At 40.7% G+C, this 20,688-nt stretch overlaps 1 protein-coding gene across 1 annotated transcript; it reads left to right on the top strand.

Moving 5' to 3' along the window:
* The first annotated feature begins 74 nt into the window (after nucleotides 1-74).
* Nucleotides 75-17,342, top strand: C6H6orf52 (chromosome 6 C6orf52 homolog). Its single transcript, XM_071613682.1, has 6 exons — nucleotides 75-752; nucleotides 3,102-3,325; nucleotides 6,536-6,617; nucleotides 6,931-7,021; nucleotides 10,904-10,949; nucleotides 16,587-17,342. Exons 3-6 carry the CDS (start codon nucleotides 6,547-6,549, stop codon nucleotides 16,727-16,729), a joined length of 351 nt encoding a protein of 116 aa, XP_071469783.1. The 5' UTR covers nucleotides 75-752; nucleotides 3,102-3,325; nucleotides 6,536-6,546; the 3' UTR covers nucleotides 16,730-17,342.
* Nucleotides 17,343-20,688: the final 3,346 nt, after the last annotated feature.

Raw genomic sequence — 20,688 nt, 5'->3', positions numbered from 1 at the left:
GGGGCGTACCCTGCGCAAGCCCCTCACTTCCGCCACTCCCAGAAAGGGGCGGGGCCGGTTCCTGGCGGGCGGGAGGTCTAGTTGCATCGCGTGTTGTGTGTTGTGGTGTGATCAGTATCTCGATGCTTCGTCACGGGCAGTGATAAGAAGTTAGGTTTTGTTTTTGTGCAGGCAGCGGTGGAAGAAGGTTTTTGGTCGTTACAGGACGAGAAAGTGGGACTTGAGCTTCGCGGTTCCCGGAGCCGGCGGTGCCAGCGCCGGGGTCGTAACCACAGGCATGAGCGTTCAGGACTCAGTTTGGGGCCCTAGAAGTAGGCCTCCGGGGTTCTTGCCGGCCCTGGCCGGGTGCTGCCGCGCGGCACACCTTTCCTTCTAGCTTGGTTCGCGCGTCTTCACCCCGGGGTCAGATCGGCCAACGTTATGGCGCATCTTGAAGAGGGAGGATGACCCCGCACCTGAAGGGTACAAAGAACAGATGACTCGAGGGAGAAGGGCACGGTCATCGTTGGTGAAGAGTCTAGAAGGAAATCTGACGTTTATTTCAGTTACCACCTCCCTCTCCCACCTGTTTCCAGTTTAAGGGCAAACGTTTTACAAAAGCATTTTACATTTGAGGTTTTAAATCGTAAGGTTTAAGTAGAGATTTAGGGATGTGTTGGGAATTGCAGCTTTCTCACGAGCTCCCATTAGCGTAAATGTTAGATCCTACAGTTCTAACTCCCATAGCAGGTTCATTTGACAGGGGATCTTGCGTAAGTCCATTTCTAATCTTCAACCCCACCCCCTTTGAATGGTAATAAATCCTTCAGTGCTTAGAGGCTTTTGTTTCCTAATGTTTTTGTTTTCTTTGGTGTTCTGAATTGCCCATACCTATTTAACTCAGTACATATCTTAAGTGATGCATGTTTGGGTCTTGTGGGAACGATTTCGCTTTGATGCTTTGTCATGGCAGCGCCAGGAAGGGCCTGTATTCTGCCAACTTTGGCTACTCCACCTGTAATCACTCAAGACACTGAAATGCTATAAACAAACGAATCTATTCACTGTTACAGAGCATTTCCTTGAGTTGATACTAATGTTACTGTTACAAAAAGTCAAATTATTTGACTTTAGTTTCTATTTACTGTAATGACATCCTCCAGAACACTACTAGAATCCCAGGAATGGGAAAGTGTCTCTTTGACATGGGACAGATAATGACTAAGGATGTTTCTTTGAAGTCTCATTTTATCTTAAACATGACTTTTGGCATCTTACTCTATGGCAGTTAATGCAATAGTAGTAGTCTCTCATGCAAAAAGGGAAAAGAAACTTTTAATAAAATTTTCAATATCACATATTTTAAAGTGTTGCTTCTAGAATGTCCCTCACCCTGCCTTATTTCCCCCAAAGAAGTCTCAACTGCTTTTTGAGAAGTAATGGTACTCCTTAATATTTATTGAAACTAATTTTAAGTTAGCACACAGGATAATTACTGTTGTTAAAAGGAAAATTATTTAGACCAATAAGTGTAGTAGTTTTTGTGATTAGCAGATTGGGCAGGTCCCAAAACTAGAGCAAGTTCTGAGAATTCCAAGCAACGTGATCAGACAGCAATAATAGGAAAATGGTTGTGGGACATGAAAAATAATTAGTTATAGGTTAGTCCACTGATTGGCCTGTTTATCATAACTTAATCCGTTGATTGACTGTAAGGCCTCCAATTACCAAAACTTGGTTACTGTGATTAAACTCTATTGGTTTGGTCTGTGGGACTTAGTCAAGTACCCACTTCAAACCCATTGCCTCCCACAAATTTTAAGATTATAGCACCTTTTACTGTCAGATTTTTACCTGTAGAAATATTTGTTAAGTTTTAGAGTACGTTACAACTCAAAAAACATCTTTTGCTTCAACCAGGAATCTTAGAATATAGTTGGTTCTACAGTGGAAACTGTAGCATAGGCACCATAAACACAACAAAGTGATTTTCCTCTTTAAACTGTTAGAGAATCATGAACATAATCAGTTCAAAAAAACTTAGAATTGGGCTGGGTTTGTGGCTCAGCGGTAGAGTGCTCGCTCGCCTAGCACGTGGGAGGCCCTGGATTGGATCCTCAGCACCACATAGAAATAAATAAATAAGATAAAGATATGTGTCCAGTTAAAAACAAAAAATAAATATTTTAAAAAAGAAAACTTAGTGTTTAACACAATGCTAAAGATAGCAGGCAGGGAGAGGTTGTGGAAAAATTTCAGGGGTTTTGAATCCCTTGTAATTATATGCAAAATGTGCCTATAAATTTGAGGAGGAGAATATTGATAAAATTTCATCACATTTTCAAAAATATGCCTCCTGAAGGGTAAACACCCTAACTCAGTCTTTGGTTATAAATGCTGAAATGTGTCCAGAATCATTTTCAAGGCCATACAACTAAGTATCAGCCACTATTGCTTCTGCTGCTGCTTTTTACATTTCCTTCTCTTGAACATTCTCTTACACAGAGAACAAAGCAGCAGCATTTCATTTCATCCACAGCCATGGCAGTAGTATGTTCATAACTTGCTCAGGTTGAAATATTCACTGAAGAAGAACAATGCAAAATTACACATCTGTTCAACTGGATTTGAACTGAGCTTATTTCCTTTAAAACCTGTTTTCTTCCAAAAGGATGTTAAAAAAAAAAAATCTAATCTCATGAAAGCTGCCATTTGCCAAAAAATAACAAACTATAGAAAGTTCTGTAATCAACAGTAAAACAACAAAAATTTTTTTTTCCAAATTTTAAATTACTGATTGAAAAGGTTTTTTTGCAACTTGAGTCATGTAATGATTTGTTCGTTCATTCATTCAACAGGTAGATATTGAGCACCTGGCTTTGATTTGGCAAGGAACCAGCTAGTTTCCTTTTGTGGTGGTGGTGGTGGTGATAAGGTGGATATCTTAGGCTAAAAGCTGGATAGAGTGGAGAAAAATCAGCTCTTTTAGAAGTATCAAAAGTCTAATATTCCTGTCCAAATACCTTCCTTTCTTAATGTGAAAAGTAGTAATTTTAAATTGCAGGACTGCGGGGTTGCCTGTGGTTGTATTCCCGGAGGACTTTGATCTTTGTATTTTACAGCTAAAGGAAGCAGAGATGGTGGTGCCTATCAGCTTCTCATTGCTGTGACAATATACTTGTGGAAAACAGGAGAAAAGATTTTGGGAGGATTCAGAGTTTCGGTCAATAATCAGCAGGCTTCATTGCTGTTAATCCTATAGCAAGGCAGAAACTTGGCAGAAGGGTGTGGTGGAGGAAAGGTGCTGTCCTCCTGACAGCCAGGAAGCAGAGAGAGAGAAAAAAGGGTGAGGACTCCCCAAGAACCTCCCTTTAACTAGGTCTCACTTCCTATATTTCTGTCACTTCTCAATAGTCCATTCAGCTATGAGCCCATCAGTGGATTAATCCATTGATGAGGTCACAGCCCCATGATCCAGTCACTTCCCCAAAGTCCCACTTCTGAACATTACTGCATTGGGGACCAAATCTTCAACATAGGAGCCTCTAGGAACATTGCAGATCCTAACCATAACAGTAGCCAACTTTCCCTGGACACATCTTAGTGTCTATTGTCCACCCCTATATAACCTTATTTCACCTGCTTCATGGGAGTACACAGGGTTTGCAGTTGAGGATTTTAAGAGTAAAACATTTGTGAGTACTCTATCACTCACTTCCAGGGCCCCTAAATGCCTATTCTCATCATGGAACCTTGCTCACAGTCATCTATTCCCCAGCTCCTGTCATCTTGGGTGGTTTTAACATTGTACATTGGCTTCTACCTTCCTCAACCTCCTTACACCTTATCAATGTTCAACTTCCACATTCTAGCTGTGGCCTCAACTCTGACCCATTCATAGTCACATTTCTGATTTTCTTTCTATAAAATAAGACTAGTCCTAAAATGATAAGGAAAAAATAAATTTTTTACAGAAAGAACCTTTAATATGTTTTATTAGTTATCTAAGCTCTTGTAGTTAGGGATTTTGTTTATCGTTATGTTATAAAATAATAGTGGAAGAAACCAGTTTTAGTCGTTAGGGAGCCAGACCTGTATGTCTTCCAGACTGTTAAAAGATAATGTTCACTGATACTTGCAAAAGCACTGTTCAGGATTATGTGTTTAGTATAGGGACCCCTATAACCGCACCTAGCAGTGGAGGAGATTGGACTGAACTCTGAATTCAACATTGGCAAGTAGGAATTTATAGTTAAGAAGCAAGGTGAGGATCAGTGGGTGAAAAATCAACTAAGATGAAGCATTAGGGGTGAGGGGGCTTCTGGCTAAACCCATCTAACAGGATCCTTGTTGAAGACAAGCCAGGGTGATCAGACATCATCTGGGAGATGGAGGAGGGTGAGGAATCAGATCAGATAATGCACATGATCAGACATCCAGGATGAGGGGTTCTGGCTAAACTGCTTTAGTGGGGTTCTTTTGCTAGCACTGGATTTTATAATTGTGTGTACAAATAGGCCTAAGAGAAGGGCCAGAAGCCTGAGTAAAGTTTGACTAAGCCAAAAATAATAATAATAAACCTTTAGAACCCAATGTTCTTGTGTATAACTCCTCGTGTCACTTCAAGGCTCCAAGTTTCATATCTGTAATATCTGCATTAAGCCTGGGAATAGGATGGAGGACAAAGAGACTTCCCATCTAAGCAAATGTCCTTTGTCCACATAGCTTTCCTCAGTCCACCTGGCCATATCCAGCTTCAAGGCAGGAGCTAGGAAAGAATATGCATTGCTTGGATCTATTATGCCCCAAGTAAAACAAGATTTCTTTTATTAAGAAAGAAAAACTCATTGTATCTAGCAATGTCAGCCACAGGTGCTGATCAATAAAATTTATTGAAGACAGAGAGATCAGCTAGAATACAAACTCCAGTTACCACCATTGCCCTTAGTCCTGCCTTGCAGATGGTGGGAGCTAAGGAAATAATTGATGAATAGCTACATAATCTGAATTCATCATGTTTATTGTTTTTCACATAATAGGTCAATATAGACTACATTAAGCATTTGAATAGCTATTGACAAGCTTCAGGGAATGGCCCAACCATAAGTGCCTTATTTATACCCAAAGTTATGTCAAATTTTCACACCTTGCTACTCAAAGTGTTGGAAGTTGGCTAAAAATGTAGATGCTGAGGCTCCACTCCAAATCTGGATGGTTTAGGACCTGTGTTTTAAACAGCATGCACAGGTAATTTGTATGCACATTAAAGTTTGGAAATACCACTTGCTTTATCATGTTTTCACCTTTTAAAAATTGCTCGGGAGCTGGGCGCAGTGGCACACACTTGGAATCCCAGCTGCATGGGAGGCTGAGACAGGAGGATTTTGAGCCAGCCTCAGCAACAGTGAAGTGCTAAGCAACTTAGTGGGACCCTGTCTCTAAATAAAATACAAAATAGGGCTGGAGATGTGGCTCAGAGATTGAGTGCCCCTGAGTTCAATCCCGGAACCAAAATAAAAATAAAAAATTGCTGGAGTTTGGGGATTTAGTTCAGTGGCAAACACTTGCCTCATATGCACAAGACCTGAACTTCAGTCCTCAGCCCTAAAAAAACAAAAACTGAACAACAGAAATATTGCTCTAATTTTTTAAAACATTATTATTATTATTATTATTATTATTATTATTATTATTATTATTATTATTATTTGCAGCACTGGGGACTGAACTCAGAGGCTATCACCAAGCTACATCCCCAGACCCTTTTATTTTAATAGTTCTGGGATTGAACCCAGTGGTGTTCTACCACTGAACTATACCCTCTGCCCTTTTTATTTTTTCTTTTGAGACAGGGTCTCACTAAATTCCCTGACCTCAAGCTTTTGATCTTCCTGCCTCAGCCTCAGGGTTGCTGCTGGGATTATAGGTGTGCGCCACCATGACTGGCCTCTTTAAAATTTTATCCTGTCCCTGCATTAATGTAGGGTGTGTGTGTGTGATATACACTTCTCTGCCTCTTGATTTTGCAGCTGGTTAGGATAATGATTTCAACCTGTAGGGGATTAAAAAGATCATTCAATGCCAGTTCTAATCGAAGATAACTTGGGGAAAGAATATCAGATTCTGGTAGTTGTCTTAAGGTTTTAGTTATTAAAAGTGATTCTTACCTATGGCAAGGGTGCTGTGGAGACGTCTAGGTTCTCTATAGTTCTCTCTCTCTCTCTCTCTCTCTCTCTCTCTCTCTCTCTCACACACACACACACACACACACACACACACACACGCTTTTGCTGGCTTCCCAGGCCTGCCATTTGGGAAGGGGGCTGATTGCTGGAATTGAGGAAGTTTGCAGAAGTTTCCCCAGCTGACACCAGTGCACCCTGCCTCTACCCCACCCTTGCCCCCTTGCCAGGAAAGTCAAGCAATTAATTGCCTAGCAGGAATTGCCACTCAATGTAATGACGCATAGGTTGTAAAAACAGTTTGTAAGGATTAGCACATGCTGAAATTTTTGACACAGGAATCAAACTGTGGATTTCCGTCTTCCTTTGTCAAGTTTCTAGATAAATGGCCAGATGGGAGAATTTTGCAAGTTTTGCCATATCTCAACAAAATAACTATTACTGCTGCTGGAAAAGGTGTGTGAGTTTCTCCCCTCTCCTACTTTAAATGGAAATGAAAGCCATTACGTTCTAACTAATATAATACTTTTGGCAACTGATAGACTAATTGCTTTGAACATTAAGTGTTTTTGAACAATTGAAGTAGAAATCATTCTTACCTGAAACTTCCTTGAAAGAAAAAGGCATTGTGCGTGATTCTGCCTAGGTTGGCATGGTTGTCATTCCTCTGCTATTAGAGTGGGCAGCCAGAATCCCACACTGGCCAGGGTTACTGTAGTGGTGACCGATATGAGCAGCCACAGCTCTCTTATCCTCTTTCCTGCTACAGCTACAGCTGCGCAGTGAGGGGGAATGGACCCAGCCTTTTTCCTGCACCCAAGATTTCTGAACACCCAGCTGGAAATTCACTTATGCCTCAGGTAACCCTCCCTGAAATGGATCTTGTCATTTGTGTGCGCAATGGTGTAAACATCATTTTTCCTTCTTGACACATTCATGTCCTCTCAAAGTCTCACACCCATGACTTTGGCTCTCTGTTTTTGTTTTGTTCTGTTTTGGTTTGGTTTTGGTGCTAGGACTTGAACTTGAACCCAGGGACAATTTACCACTGAGCTACATCCCCAGTTCTTTTTATTTTTTTACTTTGGGATGGGGTCTCGCTAAGTTGCTGAGGCTGGCCTTAGATTTGCAATCCTCTTGCCTCAGCCTCCCCAATTTGCTGGAATTATAGACATGCTATGGTGCCTGACTGGCTCTCTGTTTTAATACCAGACAGTAAAACTGATGACCTAAGGAGAAAGAAATTAACAGGCTTGTTGAGGTATAATTGATATAAAAGGTCCCTGAAAACTTCTGCACATGTTGATCTGTATATGTTCCTCAAATTGTATATATTTGATATATTTGGCCATATGCATAACCTAAGAAATTTTGACTTACAAGTGATTTAAGAGAAAAGAAAGCTCTTTTCTGGAAACAAAATAATGAGCTTATGAACTCTTGACCTAAATTCTTGGTACTAAAGTGTGTGTGTTGCTGGAACCCAGGGCCTTGCACATGCCAGGCAAGTACTCCACCGTTGAACTACACCCCAAGCCCTCTAAATTGTATATTATCATCCCCAAATAGATTTTTACTCTTTTCACATTTAAACAAGGATAAGAAGTAGCTTTGGGATTTGTTTGACTATAACAGAAAATATGAGCACCCTTTAGAAACATTTTAATATTGCCATTACTAGAATAATTTTTTTTGGGGGGGGGGGGTACCAGGGATTGAACTCAGGGGCACTTCACCACTTACCACATCCCCAGCCCTTTCTATTTTAAATTTTGAGACGCGGTCTTACTAAGTTTCTTAGGGCCTCACTAAATTGCTGAGGCTGGTCTTCAACTCACAATCCTCTTGCCTCAGCCTCTTAAACTGCTGGAATTACAAGCATACTCCACTCTACCCAGCTAGAGTAACATATTTCTAGTAAGGAAAATCTTCTCCATACCCTCCCTCTTCTTCATTCCCTCCACTTCGGGGCGGGGCGGGGGGGGGGCAGCCCTGTTGGAGTAGATCTAAGTCTTTTAGATCTTTCCCCTTTACTCTTGCTGAATCAGTGAGGTTAGGCCCTGTTTCTTTTTGGGGGTCAGGTGGGGTGCTTTGGTTAAGAATATAGTATACATATGGCTTGTTTCTTGCTTCTGTTTATACGTTGTTTGCAGAGAGCTTTCTTTAAAATTTTCTAAAAATCCCCAATCGAGGGGCTGGGGTGCAGCTCAGTGGTAGAGCTTGTGCTTAGCATGCAGTTCAATCTACAGCACCAAGAAAAAACCCTAAAATCTCCCATTTAGATGTTCTGTGTTTTTATCTCATCCTTTATCTGACTTTTGAAATGTTTTCAGTGCTTCAAAAAATTTCCTTCAACCTATCTTCAAACATGTTCCTGAATGTTTTGTTTCGCTAAGAATAACTTCTCTGGAAGAGGAAGGGCTGGACTAAAGGATATAACATTCAAAATGTTAAACAGGAGATTAGCCATGAAAAAGCCTTCCCTTTCCCTTACCGTGGTGGGCTGTGCTTATTTCTCCTGGATCTGTGTATGATTAGCCAGTCTCACAGGCAAGGGAGGCAGGGCCTTCTGTTCAGGGCAAACATCTTTTGTAATGTTCACTGGTGTCTGTGTCCCATGACCTTGTTGCTGTCCTTTCTCTACTTTTTCTGGTTGAGGGGTGTCCCCTTTGCTTGATTGCATAAGTTACTTAGGGAAATTCACACTTTACACTCAAAAGGTTATGGACTTTCCTTCTGGGTTTGTGGTGGTTGGGTGATGGCCTTGGCCTTAACATCAAAATTGAATTTAACATCTATCTAGACCCTTGGTTTCTAAAATTTACATTTGGTTTGCATCTTTTTTGCCCAAACTCTCATTTTCAATTTTGTTTTTAGTCTGTTTTAGGCGCCTCTTATGTAAAAATTTCTCTTTAGATTTCTCATCTCTTTTTTTAAACTCAGTTTGGGTTTCTCCTTTTTAGCAGATGTTCAGTATTGCATCACTTTTTACAAAAAAACAAAAATCATAACTTTAAGTGTAGTGTGCTTTCTTTCACATCTTCCTTTCTTTTCCTCTTAGTGGTTACCTTTGTATCTTTAAATAGGGAGATCTGGGTATGAGTATATCATCAGCTTCAGAAATTGTTTTAAAAAATTTCTCTTCCAATCATGAGAACATTAAAAAAAATTAACATCCTTTTTTTCCCTCACCCTACTAACCCTTCCCTCCATTTTTCTAATCATTTTAGAGTTTTTTGATCCCCTTCTGGATTTTTTTGATCCCTTTGTCTAGTTGAATTATTACTTATAGAATGCACTTGTTCCTTTAATTATTATAAATATACTGTCAGTGACTAGTTACCACACTGCCATCTGCCAGTCATCCTCGTGGGTATTCCTGAAGGGGAAGCTGGAAGTCTCTGTGGTGGGTTTCTCACTCCCAAGACCTTATTTTGGTCTTGTCTGATGACATGTATTCTCCACGAGATGCTATAATTTTATTCCCCACCATGTTCTGCCTGGTCCTTAGCCCCCCAAATTCATGGGTTAGTCCAACACCCCAAAGAGGCCCCTCCTTTACATTTTGACATGGTGACTTGCCCAAGATCAGAGGAAATAATGTGTTCAGAATGATTCTCAGGTCTTTGGGGTCCATCAGCACAACTTCTCTAGGCTACCTCCAACCATTTATATAGGCACTTTTCTTTAAGGACAACCTGGATGGGAAAAATGCTCTGTCTCCAGGTAGTTTCTGCTTATCCCACCCTGGCCATTTAGGATTCATGTTTATCAGAGCACACATTGAAAAGGAGGACATGTGAGACCTGGACCTTATATTTTAGGAAAGACCTCCTTTAAGCAGATTTTGGTGATATTGGCCATTTCCAAATAGAAAAAAGACACAGATCATGTGATTAGATTTATGATAACTATATCTTTTATTTTCCAAACCAAGACATATTTCAGAGTGAAGAGGTGACATACTTTTAGATGCACTGAAGAGAGAGATCTTTGGCTCTCAATATCACCTTTTTCTTATTAGCAAGGGAGGTTTCATTAAGCATTGTTACAGGAGTTAATTTCTGGGTTAGGACAGTTCCTTGGAATAGCTGCACATGCCTGAAAATGAAAGTTCCCAGCAGGTGTGTAGAAGGGGTCAGTAACATGTGTGCTGCTCCAGAAGCGCCAGTAGAGTCTGAGTTAACCAACAGAGATTGACTTCAGGAGTGCTTCTGGAATATACTTCTCTTGGGTAAAAACCATGATTGATTGGTCTGCTCTTCTGCAGCCTCTGCATTTCCTTGAAAACTTTAATGTCCCCAAACTTAGCTGAACCATGGGTCTGGGTCATGAGGAAAATGTGTTTGTGGAGACTGCAGGTTGTGTTTTGGAACAAAAGTCGGGGTACAGGTGGAGAGAGTGCCATCTAGTTTAGGAATAAGAAGTCAGGATGCCCAGGGATCCAGCCAAAGACCTAAAAGGTCAATTTTCAGAAGCTCCAGACAGGCCAGAAGCCTCTGCCAGGCATGTCCCTCCTTAGTGACTTTTCTTCTGTTGGCTCAGTTCACTCATTTCATAATTGTAGTATTATAATATTTAAAGATTCTTCTGATCAAAATTCAACCTAAATGTGCTTAGTGGAGCTTAGACTTTTAAATTTTATTTTTGAGAGCTAAATATTTTTTTCCCAAGAAAGCATGTATTGATGTTCAATCTTTATAATTTTCTTTTTTTCTTAAGATACCCATTTTTCTTTGTAGGAAACCACAGCTGCATCTGAACACCAAGATGAGGACCCACTAGAAGGTAATGTGAACCTTGTGTCACCATGATTGAAAACAAAACTTAACCATGTTTCTTGCTTCTTCACCCACTCAGCTTGCTGGAAACTGAGATCTTCCTGGAACATTCCAGCACAAGTTGCTGATGCCTTTCTCTTCAGTAATTTGTCCTGTTTGGGGAATCTGTTTCTATAGAATCAGTGTCAGCTGATCAACCCCTGAGGGGGTTTCTGAAGGATGGAGGGAATGGAGACATTTCCAAAAACTAAGACAACAGTGTGTAGTTTAAGATCCGTTCCCTCCATACGTTTAGACTTTGCGTTCTGCTGAGTTCAAATGGTGTCTGCCAAAGTTTAGGCATTGGCAACCCAAACTCAAAAGCAACAGTGTTGGGAGGTGGGCCCTTTAAGAGGTGACCGGATCTTGAGGATTCTGCAAGGGTTGATGCAGTTACTGTGGGAGTGGATTCATGACATAAGGATGAGCCAATCCTTGTCACCTGTTGTCCTTCTGCCATGGGATGATGCTGCAAGCAGAGCCTGGCCAGGCGCTGCCCCTCAATCCTGCACTTTTCAGTCACCAGAAAATGAGCTAAATACATTTCTGTTTATTATAAATCACCCAGTCTCAGCATAAAATGGAGCATGACAGGTGGTTCTAAAATGACAGGCAGGTGGTGGTTTCTATTGTTCTACTTTGAAAAGAACAAAGTTTTTCTACTCAGGGAAGGACCCAGTTTTCTGAATATGTCCCTTTTGAGGAAGGAAAGAAAATATTTTGCTTGTATTTTAAGTAATGGGAAAGAGACATAGAGGAGAAATACAGAGAACGCTGTTGCCCGATTCTTGTCACATGTCTCTCTGGTCCCTTTCTCCTACATGAGCTGCTGCCTGACAAACCCACACACTGCCTTTGGGATCCCCATCAAAGATGGGAGCAAACAGAATTTTCAGATGAGTAGGTACTCAAAGTACTTATTTTAAGGACAGGAAATAGTTGTTTAAAATAAATCTTTACATGCTATTGGGCAGTTCTAGTTTTTAGTACTTTAATTTACATATTTACTTATTTAGCTTGCTGGGGGTTTCTTTGGGGTTAAAGTATGAGCTATTCTCCATGCCTTCGTTAGCTATGCAGACATTAAAAATAATAGCAGAAGAGCTTATAGGAAGAGTGAGCTTTCTGAATCCACAATGCCAGGACTCAGATCCCACTGATTAGCTCTGTAATCCCCCCAAATCTCCAGTGTATGGGTTTCCCCTACTTTAAAGCAGGGACATTCATACCCCTCTCATAGGGTAGCTAAGTGTGGTTTCTTTCTTTTTTTTTTTTTTTTTTTGTACCAGAGATTGAACCCAGGGGTACTTAACCACTGAGCCACATCCCTACTTCTTTTTATTTTTTATTTTGAGACAGAGTCTCATTAAGTTATCTAGGGCCTCACTAAATTGCTGAGGCTGGCTTTAACCTCTCCATCCTCCTGCCTCAGCATCCTGAGCAGCTGGGATTATAGGCATGCACTATGTGTGATATCTAAATTGCTCTTAAGTGTCTTAGCAGAAGCTGGCACCTAATGACCAACTGTTAGCTAGTCATAGATCTGAAGTAGCATGGCTCAGTGATGACATAAAAAAAAAAAAAGAAATGTCTCTAAAGAAAGGTCCAAAGAGTTCTCAGAAACAAGGTAGAGCTCAACTCAGAAATAGCAGTGTTCTTGTCATAGTTGATGGAAAAACATTTCAGCAAGTGCCAGTCAAAGGCATAGACAGAGGTTTTTTTAGGAAAGCAGATACATATAATTAAGAGAGAATAAGGGCAATGTCAAGAGAGAGAAAGACCTTTGGGTTAAAGCAAGGAATATATGTTCAAGTGAGATTATGGGCTATTTCAAGAGAGAGGAGAGGTTTTGGGGGTTCCCAGCTGTTCTTTAAAGGAAACTTGATGAGGAGTAGGTGTGGAAAGGTATGTGGGAGTGATATTAGTCCAGTGATCTCAAGACAGGTTCTCAGGGTCCCCAGGCTGAAGTGGTCTTTGTTATCGGATCAAAAGATATTACTGAAAAGTTCCCTAAGTTATAGGTTCCTCAAGATGTCACATCTATCTATTGGAGGGTTAATTAACAATGCCAAGATAGATTTACAGATTTCACAGAAATTTGGGAATAACAGAACTGTAAGAGAAACTGGCTTAGGAAGTGAGCCTAGGAAACCACGTGGAACTTCTGAATTAAAATCCTATTTGGGGCTGAGGTTGGCACTTGCCTAGCACATGTGAGGCACTGGGTTAACTACTCAGCACCACATAAAATTTAATAAACAAAATAAAGGTGTTGTGTCCATGTACAACTAAAAAAATATTTTAAAACATCCTATTTTCTTGTCCTTCCTTTATGTCTCCTTTATACCTGTTATTCTACCTCAGTAGAAATGTAACACAAAACATCAAGCCATCCAGATAGATAATTTAAAATTTCCTAGAGCTTTTAAGAACACTAAAGAGACAGGTAGAATTAATAATATTTCTTTTTTATTCTTTCCTTTTGTTATTTGGGATTGAATTCAGGGGTACTCTACCACCCAGCTGTGTCCCCAGTCTTTTTTTAAAAAAAACTTTTTTTACTTGAGACAGGGTCTTGTGAAGTTGCAGAGGCTGTCCTCGAACTTGCCATCTTCCTGCATCACCCTCCCAAATTGCTGGAATTCTAAATGTGTGCCACCACACCCAGTTTAATAATATTTCTTTTACTTAACTATGTCATGGAATGAATGTTTGTGTCTCTCCTCCCAATTATTATAGGGACCCCTAACCCTCCATGTGATGGTGCCTTCTAGGGGTGGTTAGGTTTGGATGGGGTCATGAGGTTAGTGCCCCTATAAGAGTCACTGGTGAGCCTGGTTCCTTGCTCTTTGCTCTCCACCATGGGAGGAAATGACATCTTGGCAGTCTGCCACTGAGAAGAGGACCCTCTCCATAACCTGACCATTCTGGCACCCTGATCTTGGCTTCCAGTCTCCAGAACTGTGAGAAATCAGTCATCCATATTTATGGTTCTTTTATAGCAGCTCAAACTGAGTAGGATAATATCCCAAATATTATTTCAATGTGTAGTCAAAATACAAAGAATTAAGGAGACTTTTACATTTTTCTGCCAAGTCTTTGAAATGTAATATATTTTTTTCCAATTTTTTATAGTGGTAAAACACACATAATATTACATTTTTCACCTTAAACATTCTTAAGCATTAAGTGGATTCATTATCTTGTGCAACCATTACTACTTTCCATCTTTAGAACTCTCATCATCTTGTAAAACTGAAAGCAAATCCAGTGATAATCTCTCTTTCCTCCTTCCCCTAACCCCTGGAAACTATCATCTTTCAATGAGGTGTATATTTTATCCTCATATCCCATGCATGGATAGCTGTGTCCCTTATTCCGTAGCCACCTGTTGTTAGTGGCTATTGTGTTGAACAGTGAAGGAGTTTGGCAAATATGCTGCTTTGTTGAGCTGGTTACTTCAAGCCAAGGGCACCTGGGGAGCAGCAGGTGCAGGGAAAGGCTTTCTTTGAACTTCCTTTATCTGCTTGGGGACAGATCCTCCAAAGGAAATTCCTCCCCAGGAATTTGATCAACCAAAGAAGCTTACCTACATCACAGGAAGGGAGGCTGAAGACAGACACCATACCCAGACATTCTTCTAAGGGCCCATTTATCTTTCCCAGTAATTATTTACTTTCCTCTAAGTTGTCTACTTCCTTTTTTCTCCCCTATAAAGAAGGTATATAGATGGGTGAGATGGTGCATGCCTGTAATCCCAGCAGCTTGGGAGGCTGAGGCAGGAAGATCATGAGTTCAAAGCCAGCCTCAGTAATTTAGTGAGGCCCTAAGCAACTCAGCAAGACCCTGTCTTAAAATAAAATATAAAAAAGGGCTGGTGATATGGCTCAGTGGTTAAGTGCCCCTGGGTTCAATCTCCAGCAAAAAAAAAAAAAAAAAAAAAAGTATAAAAAAGCTTCTAGATCTCACTGTGTTTTTAGGTATTCACTTTTCTTTGATATGATGCCCCACACATGCATGTGATCAGTTTGTATGCTTTTTCTCCTGTTAATCTGCCTACTGTGTTTTCCTTCATAGATTCAATTATCAAATTCTCAGAAGTAGAGGGAATTTTTTTTACTTCCCACCCCCCTCACAGCAGCATAGGTCTAGAAGGCCCACAGGTTTAGGGAAGATGTAAGCAGTTTGCTTTCATAGACTTCTGTTAGAGCTGTGGCCAACACCTAGACCACAGAATATGGGGTTTGTAGCTGACCACACTGTGTCTGTTTTCTTGTCCACAGGTTATAGGAGCGAGGGAGGGAGAGAGGGAGAGAGGAAGAGGGTGGGGACAGGGAGGGAGTGAGGGAGAGAGAAGTGCCTTTAACCTGAAGGATGGAACCTAAGGCATGACTTTTAGAAAGAAAATTTCAGAAAGTTCAGGTGTTAAAAATAGAAACATAATTTCACAACTAGGAACTCTCAAAGGTTACATGACTCAAAAATGTTAGGAAGCTCCCAAAATCAAGAATCAGACAACATAGCCACCAATGCCTATTTGATGATCTCTGTCATAAAATGATTAATAACTCAGGGTGCTGCATTATAGCTGAGGACAGCTCTAGGCTGGGTGGCTTAACCAACAGAAGTTCACTCTCTCACGGCTCTCCAAACTGGAAGTCCAGGTGCTGGCCAGTTTGGTTTCTGGTGAGGACTCTCTTCTGGCTTTCAGGTGACAATCCTCTTACTGTCCTCACATGACTTCTGCTTTGTGCAGGCTCTCTGGTGTCTTTTCATATAAAGGCACTATTGGCACTAGACCAGGATTCTACTCTTATGACCTGACCAAATGCTAATTATATCTCCAAGGCCCCATCTCCAAATTCTACCATATCAAGGATTAAATCTTCAATATATGAAGTTGGGAGGAAGTGGGGACACAGGCATTCAGTCCCTATCAGGCATACAAAGGATAAGTCCTGGAATGCATTTAGACTTTAAAACAGAAAGGGCTTCTTTAGTTACATTTAGTACAAGGACAAAAAAATAAAACAAGGATAATGTTAAAAAAAAAATCTGTAACATTGAAAGTCTTAGATACCTTTGGAAATCTGACAATCTGGACGGCAAACCCAGATCTAATGCCTTCGTGGTAACACCATGCCATCCCAAGTCTTCGTTTGCTTTTGAATTAGTTACTATACAAAATTTATTCACTTCATCTGTGAAATAAGCAGATAAAGTGGCATGTTTATTTTCTCAAAGCAGGATCCTAGGAACCCTCGGTTTGGCTCACTGTCCACCCAGGTGCTTAGGCCAGGAACTCGGGGTTTACCCGTGACCTTCTCTTTCCCTGTTTCCCCGAATGGAATTCATCTCTAGAATATCACTTGAATCTCCATTTTTCTCCTCCACCACTTATGTTGAGTTTGATGATATTGCTGCTTCTATAACTTAAATTTCTATCTTCACGTCGTACTGAAAGATCACACCGAATTTTAAAAAGTCAACCTTTAGTGTAATTCTTCCTGCTTGTGCTTTTTACAAACTCTCTAGTTTCCAGCCATTTCCAGTACGTGTTCTGTAAAACTCTATTTTCTTCGTGTCTATTATTGTCTTCTTGCAGATTCACATCTTCATTTGAATATTGAAGAATTAAACAAGGAGTTTATGTTGAGAAGTGAAGAACTCTATGATTCCCTCCTGAATTGTCACTGGCAGCCTCTGGATACAGTCTACTCGGACATCCCAGATGAGACCCCAGAGTGAAGCAAGGTGTTTAGTATCTATCCACATTAACTGCATTTGTTTTTGTTTTTATAGGAAAAAAAAAATCTTCCATGAATGTTCTGGATTCTGGATGTAAATAAAAACTTACAGTACCTCAATGTTATTGATATGATGGATTATGAGGTACACTTACTCATCAGCACCTCCATTCCTGGAAGTGTGTTACTTTAAATAAATGCCAGAAGAGATGCTATGACTATCTTGGTAGAACAAGTTGTTCTCCAAGACACAGGAAAACAGGTTTAATATAAGTTGGGCTTAAATTTAACTGATGGTGACATTAGCTACTCTGTTTTGTGGACTTTCTGTAACATTAAATTTTCATGCAAGGTTTCTCATTTGTATCTTGTCTAGAAAATGTCAATTAGAACTAGATGTTTGTTTTCCACTGACCCTTGGGTGCTCTGTAAGAAAGCTGGTGTGACGGTGGAAGACAGTGGACATGAACTTGTCTCAACTGAACAGAAAGATTCCTAAGCATGGAAAAAAATTTGCCTTTTTCAGACTGTTGATTTTCTAAGAGGAAATAATTAGGCCTTTGTAAAAGCCAGTTCTGAAAAATAAATAAATAAAAGCCAGTGCAGAAACTTCAGTGAGTCTTGACTGTGCTCCTTATTTAAAACGATGTGTTTTTTTTTTGTCCTGAAGTTGAGCATTGTGTCCTGTTTTATTGCTTTACCTTGCATGGAGATCCCTTGGACTGAGGTGGCTGACCTGAAGGCCAGAAGGTATGCTGTAGAAGGAGAGTTGATCTGACTATGGGCAAAGGGAATTCGAGATCCCTTCTACTCTGGAGGTGTTTAACAGATGCTAAGTCTTGTACCAACTAGGCTCAAGACCTGAATCCAGAATGGAAGGCCTGCTGGTCTGCGCCTGGGCTGAAGGCACTACCTCTCCCTGGGGCAGGGCTTCTCAACCTCAGTCCTGTTGCCACTTTGTCCTGGACACTTCTCTGCTAGGGGGACTGCCTTGTGCATTGTCCTGCCCTCTACCACTAGATGCCTGCAGCACCCTTGCACCCCACTTGGGACAACACAGATATCTCTGGATATTGTCAAATGTCTCCAGAAACAAAATTGCCCTGATTTAGAACCACTAGGAAAGGGCAATGTTTTTCCAATTGTGAGGTCTGTCAGAGTCACCTGTAAGGCTTTTTTAGATTCAAATTCTTGTATACTATCCCCAGTCTGCTTCAGTAGGTCTAGGGTGGAACTCTGTGTTAGTTAGCTTCTCATTGCTGCGACAAACACCTGAACAAAATGGAGGAGGAAAAGTGTTCTTGGCTCATGGTTTCAGTCTGTTGTTGGCTGGCTCCATTGTTCTGGGCTAGAGGACATCAAGGCAGAAGAAAGCAGCTCAGCTCAGAGAGGTAGGAGAGGGAGGGGCAGGGGACAAAGTATACCCTTCCAGGGTACAGCCCCAGTGACCTACTTCCTCCAACTAGGTCCTACCTCCAACATCTACCACTTCAAAATAATTATCCAAGTTATTGATCCACCAAATGGATTAATCCACTGATGAGGTTAGAGTCTCAGGATCCAATCAATCATTTCCTAAAAGCCCTGGCTCTGAACATTGCTATACTGGGGACCAAGCCTTCAACACGAGTCTTTAGGGATACTTCAAACCACATCAGTCCTGAAAATTTTGAATTCTCTAAGAAGTTGCTAGGTAAAACTTCTGGTGGTGGTACAGATACCACCTCTAAAAGCTACCAGCTCAGGAACTTTCCTAACCACTTCAGTTTAGTTCTGCCTGGAACCAAGGGTAAAGAATTCCTCTCACTCCCCTCCCAGCACAAGGGCCCTGATTTGTTTAGGCACCCACTCCCCCTCTCCAGCTGTGTGTTTTAGGGACCAGCACCAGGTCCATCTCCAGGCAGTGGCTCTTGCAAAGTCTGAGCCATGGGTAGTGATCCTGTTCCTCTTATAAGACCTTTGTTTAGGTGGAAACAGGATAAAACCTGCCATGAGCTCTGAGGACAAATTTTCCTCATTTTTAAAAAGGAAAAACAAGAGGCAGCTTCTATCTCTTTCTGAGCATCAGATTTAGATGTGATAACTGGCCCAGCTGCAGCCATCTTATAACCATTAGGGTACAACCTGAAGGTAGTGCTGGTATACTTAGGACGGTGATGACATCTATGTTCATAATAATGGCCTTGTGCTGTTGATTAGCCAACCCTAGTGTCTCTCTGCTTGGAACTTGTTGTGTATAATTTACAGATATTCCTTGACTTCCAGTGGAGATTGTGCCACCACAAATCCTGTCCATTAAAAAAGAAAAACTAAGTCAGAAATGTATTTAGCACAATGACCCTATTGAACATCATAGCTTAGCCTATCCTACCTTAGACATTCTCAGAACACTTGGCTTATAGCAGGGTAAAATTGTCTATCACAAAGCCCATTTTATAATAGTCCAATAGTTGTGTATACACACAGATGGGCATTTTGAAGATATGATGGGAAGCTGTGTTAGCTTTTCATTGCTCTGACTGATTTCATCTGACCAGAGCAACTTAAAAGAGGAAATGTTTATTTTGGGCTCATGGTTTCAGAGGTTCAGTGCATGGTTGGCCAGCTCCATTGCTGTGGGCCTGAGTAAGGCAGAGCATCATGGCAGAAGGGCATGGGGAGGAAAGTTGCTCAGCCCATGGCAGCTGGGAAGCCAGATGTGCAGGATCCAAGGGCAAGATCTAATCCCTGAGGGCACACCCCAGTGACTTGCTCCCACCTGTCTACAGTAACCTCCTGGAAATCCATTCAAATTACTAGTCCATCTAAAGAAAATATGGCATATATACACAATGAAGTGTTATTCAGTCATAAAGAATGGAATTATGTCATCTGCAGGAAAATGGATGGAACTTGAGAGCATTATGTTAAGTGAAATAAGTCAAACAGAAGGTTAAGGGCCATGTTTTCTTTCATATATAAAACAGAGGGAAAAAAGGAAAAGAAAGGTGAAGGGAGTAGCTCATGAAAATCTAAGGCAGATCAGTTTTAGAGTAAAGAAAAGGGACAGGGGAGTGAGGGAGTAGGGAAAGGGAGGTACCGGGGAACCAATATTGATCAAATTATATGGTTATATTATGTGCATATATAAATATGTAACAATGAATTGCACTACTATGTATAATTTAGATACACCAATAAAAATATGAGAAAAATGATTAACCCATCAAATGGATTAATCCTCTGATGATATTATAGCTCACACAATTACATCACTTCACCTTGGAACATTCCTGAATTCCTTAACACAGGAACTTTTTAGAGAAAAATATCATATCCAAACCATAACAGAGGCTAAAACACAACATCCAAAAAATGCTGGCAACATAGTTCGCTTTAAAATATTGGTGTTTACCTTCATGATTACGTGGCTGGCTGGGAGCTGTTGCTTGATGCCACTGCCCAGCATCACAAGAGAGGATTGTACCGAATTCCAAGTCCAGTTCTACTGAATGGGTATTGCTTTCACGCCACTGTAAAAGTCCAGTTAACTTGAACTGTTGTAAGTTGGGGCTGTCTGTATCTTCTCTTTAAGCCACTCTGAATTTTTGTTATTTGTAGCAAAAGTATCCTAATGGATACAGATAAAATGTGTAAAGAATTTGATGTCCTTAAGTCCAAAAGACCTTCATCAGTATGGACAGAGCGTGTTGTCTAACATGGCAGCTACTAACCACGTGGGCTGTTGTTGAAACTTTTTAAGTTTAAAATGAAAAATCTAACGTATGATATGTCAAGGTCATTGTACTGTCATGTGTAACTAATTAAAACAAAAATAAAATGAGAAATCTGCTCCCTCATTTACACTTGCCACATTTCAGTATTTTAATAGCCATATATTTGACCAAATTAGGCAGTACAGATTGTAGAATATTTCTTTCACAGGCCAGTGTCATACAATAAAAACTGTGCCCTTAGGAG

The sequence above is a fragment of the Marmota flaviventris genome, chromosome 6, assembly GCF_047511675.1.
Source record: "Marmota flaviventris isolate mMarFla1 chromosome 6, mMarFla1.hap1, whole genome shotgun sequence".
Classification (NCBI taxonomy): domain Eukaryota; kingdom Metazoa; phylum Chordata; class Mammalia; order Rodentia; family Sciuridae; genus Marmota; species Marmota flaviventris.
This window is presented reverse-complemented; position numbering and strand designations above follow the sequence as displayed.

Coding starts and splice junctions, on each gene's coding strand:
- C6H6orf52 (XM_071613682.1), top strand. CDS start 6,547: ATGGCCAGATGGGAGAATTTTGCAAGTTTTGCCATATCTCAACAAAAT. Junction 6,618..6,930: donor TATTACTGCTGCTGGAAAAG/GTGTGTGAGTTT, acceptor TTCCTGCTACAG/CTACAGCTGCGCAGTGAGGG. Junction 10,950..16,586: donor AGATGAGGACCCACTAGAAG/GTAATGTGAACC, acceptor GTCTTCTTGCAG/ATTCACATCTTCATTTGAAT.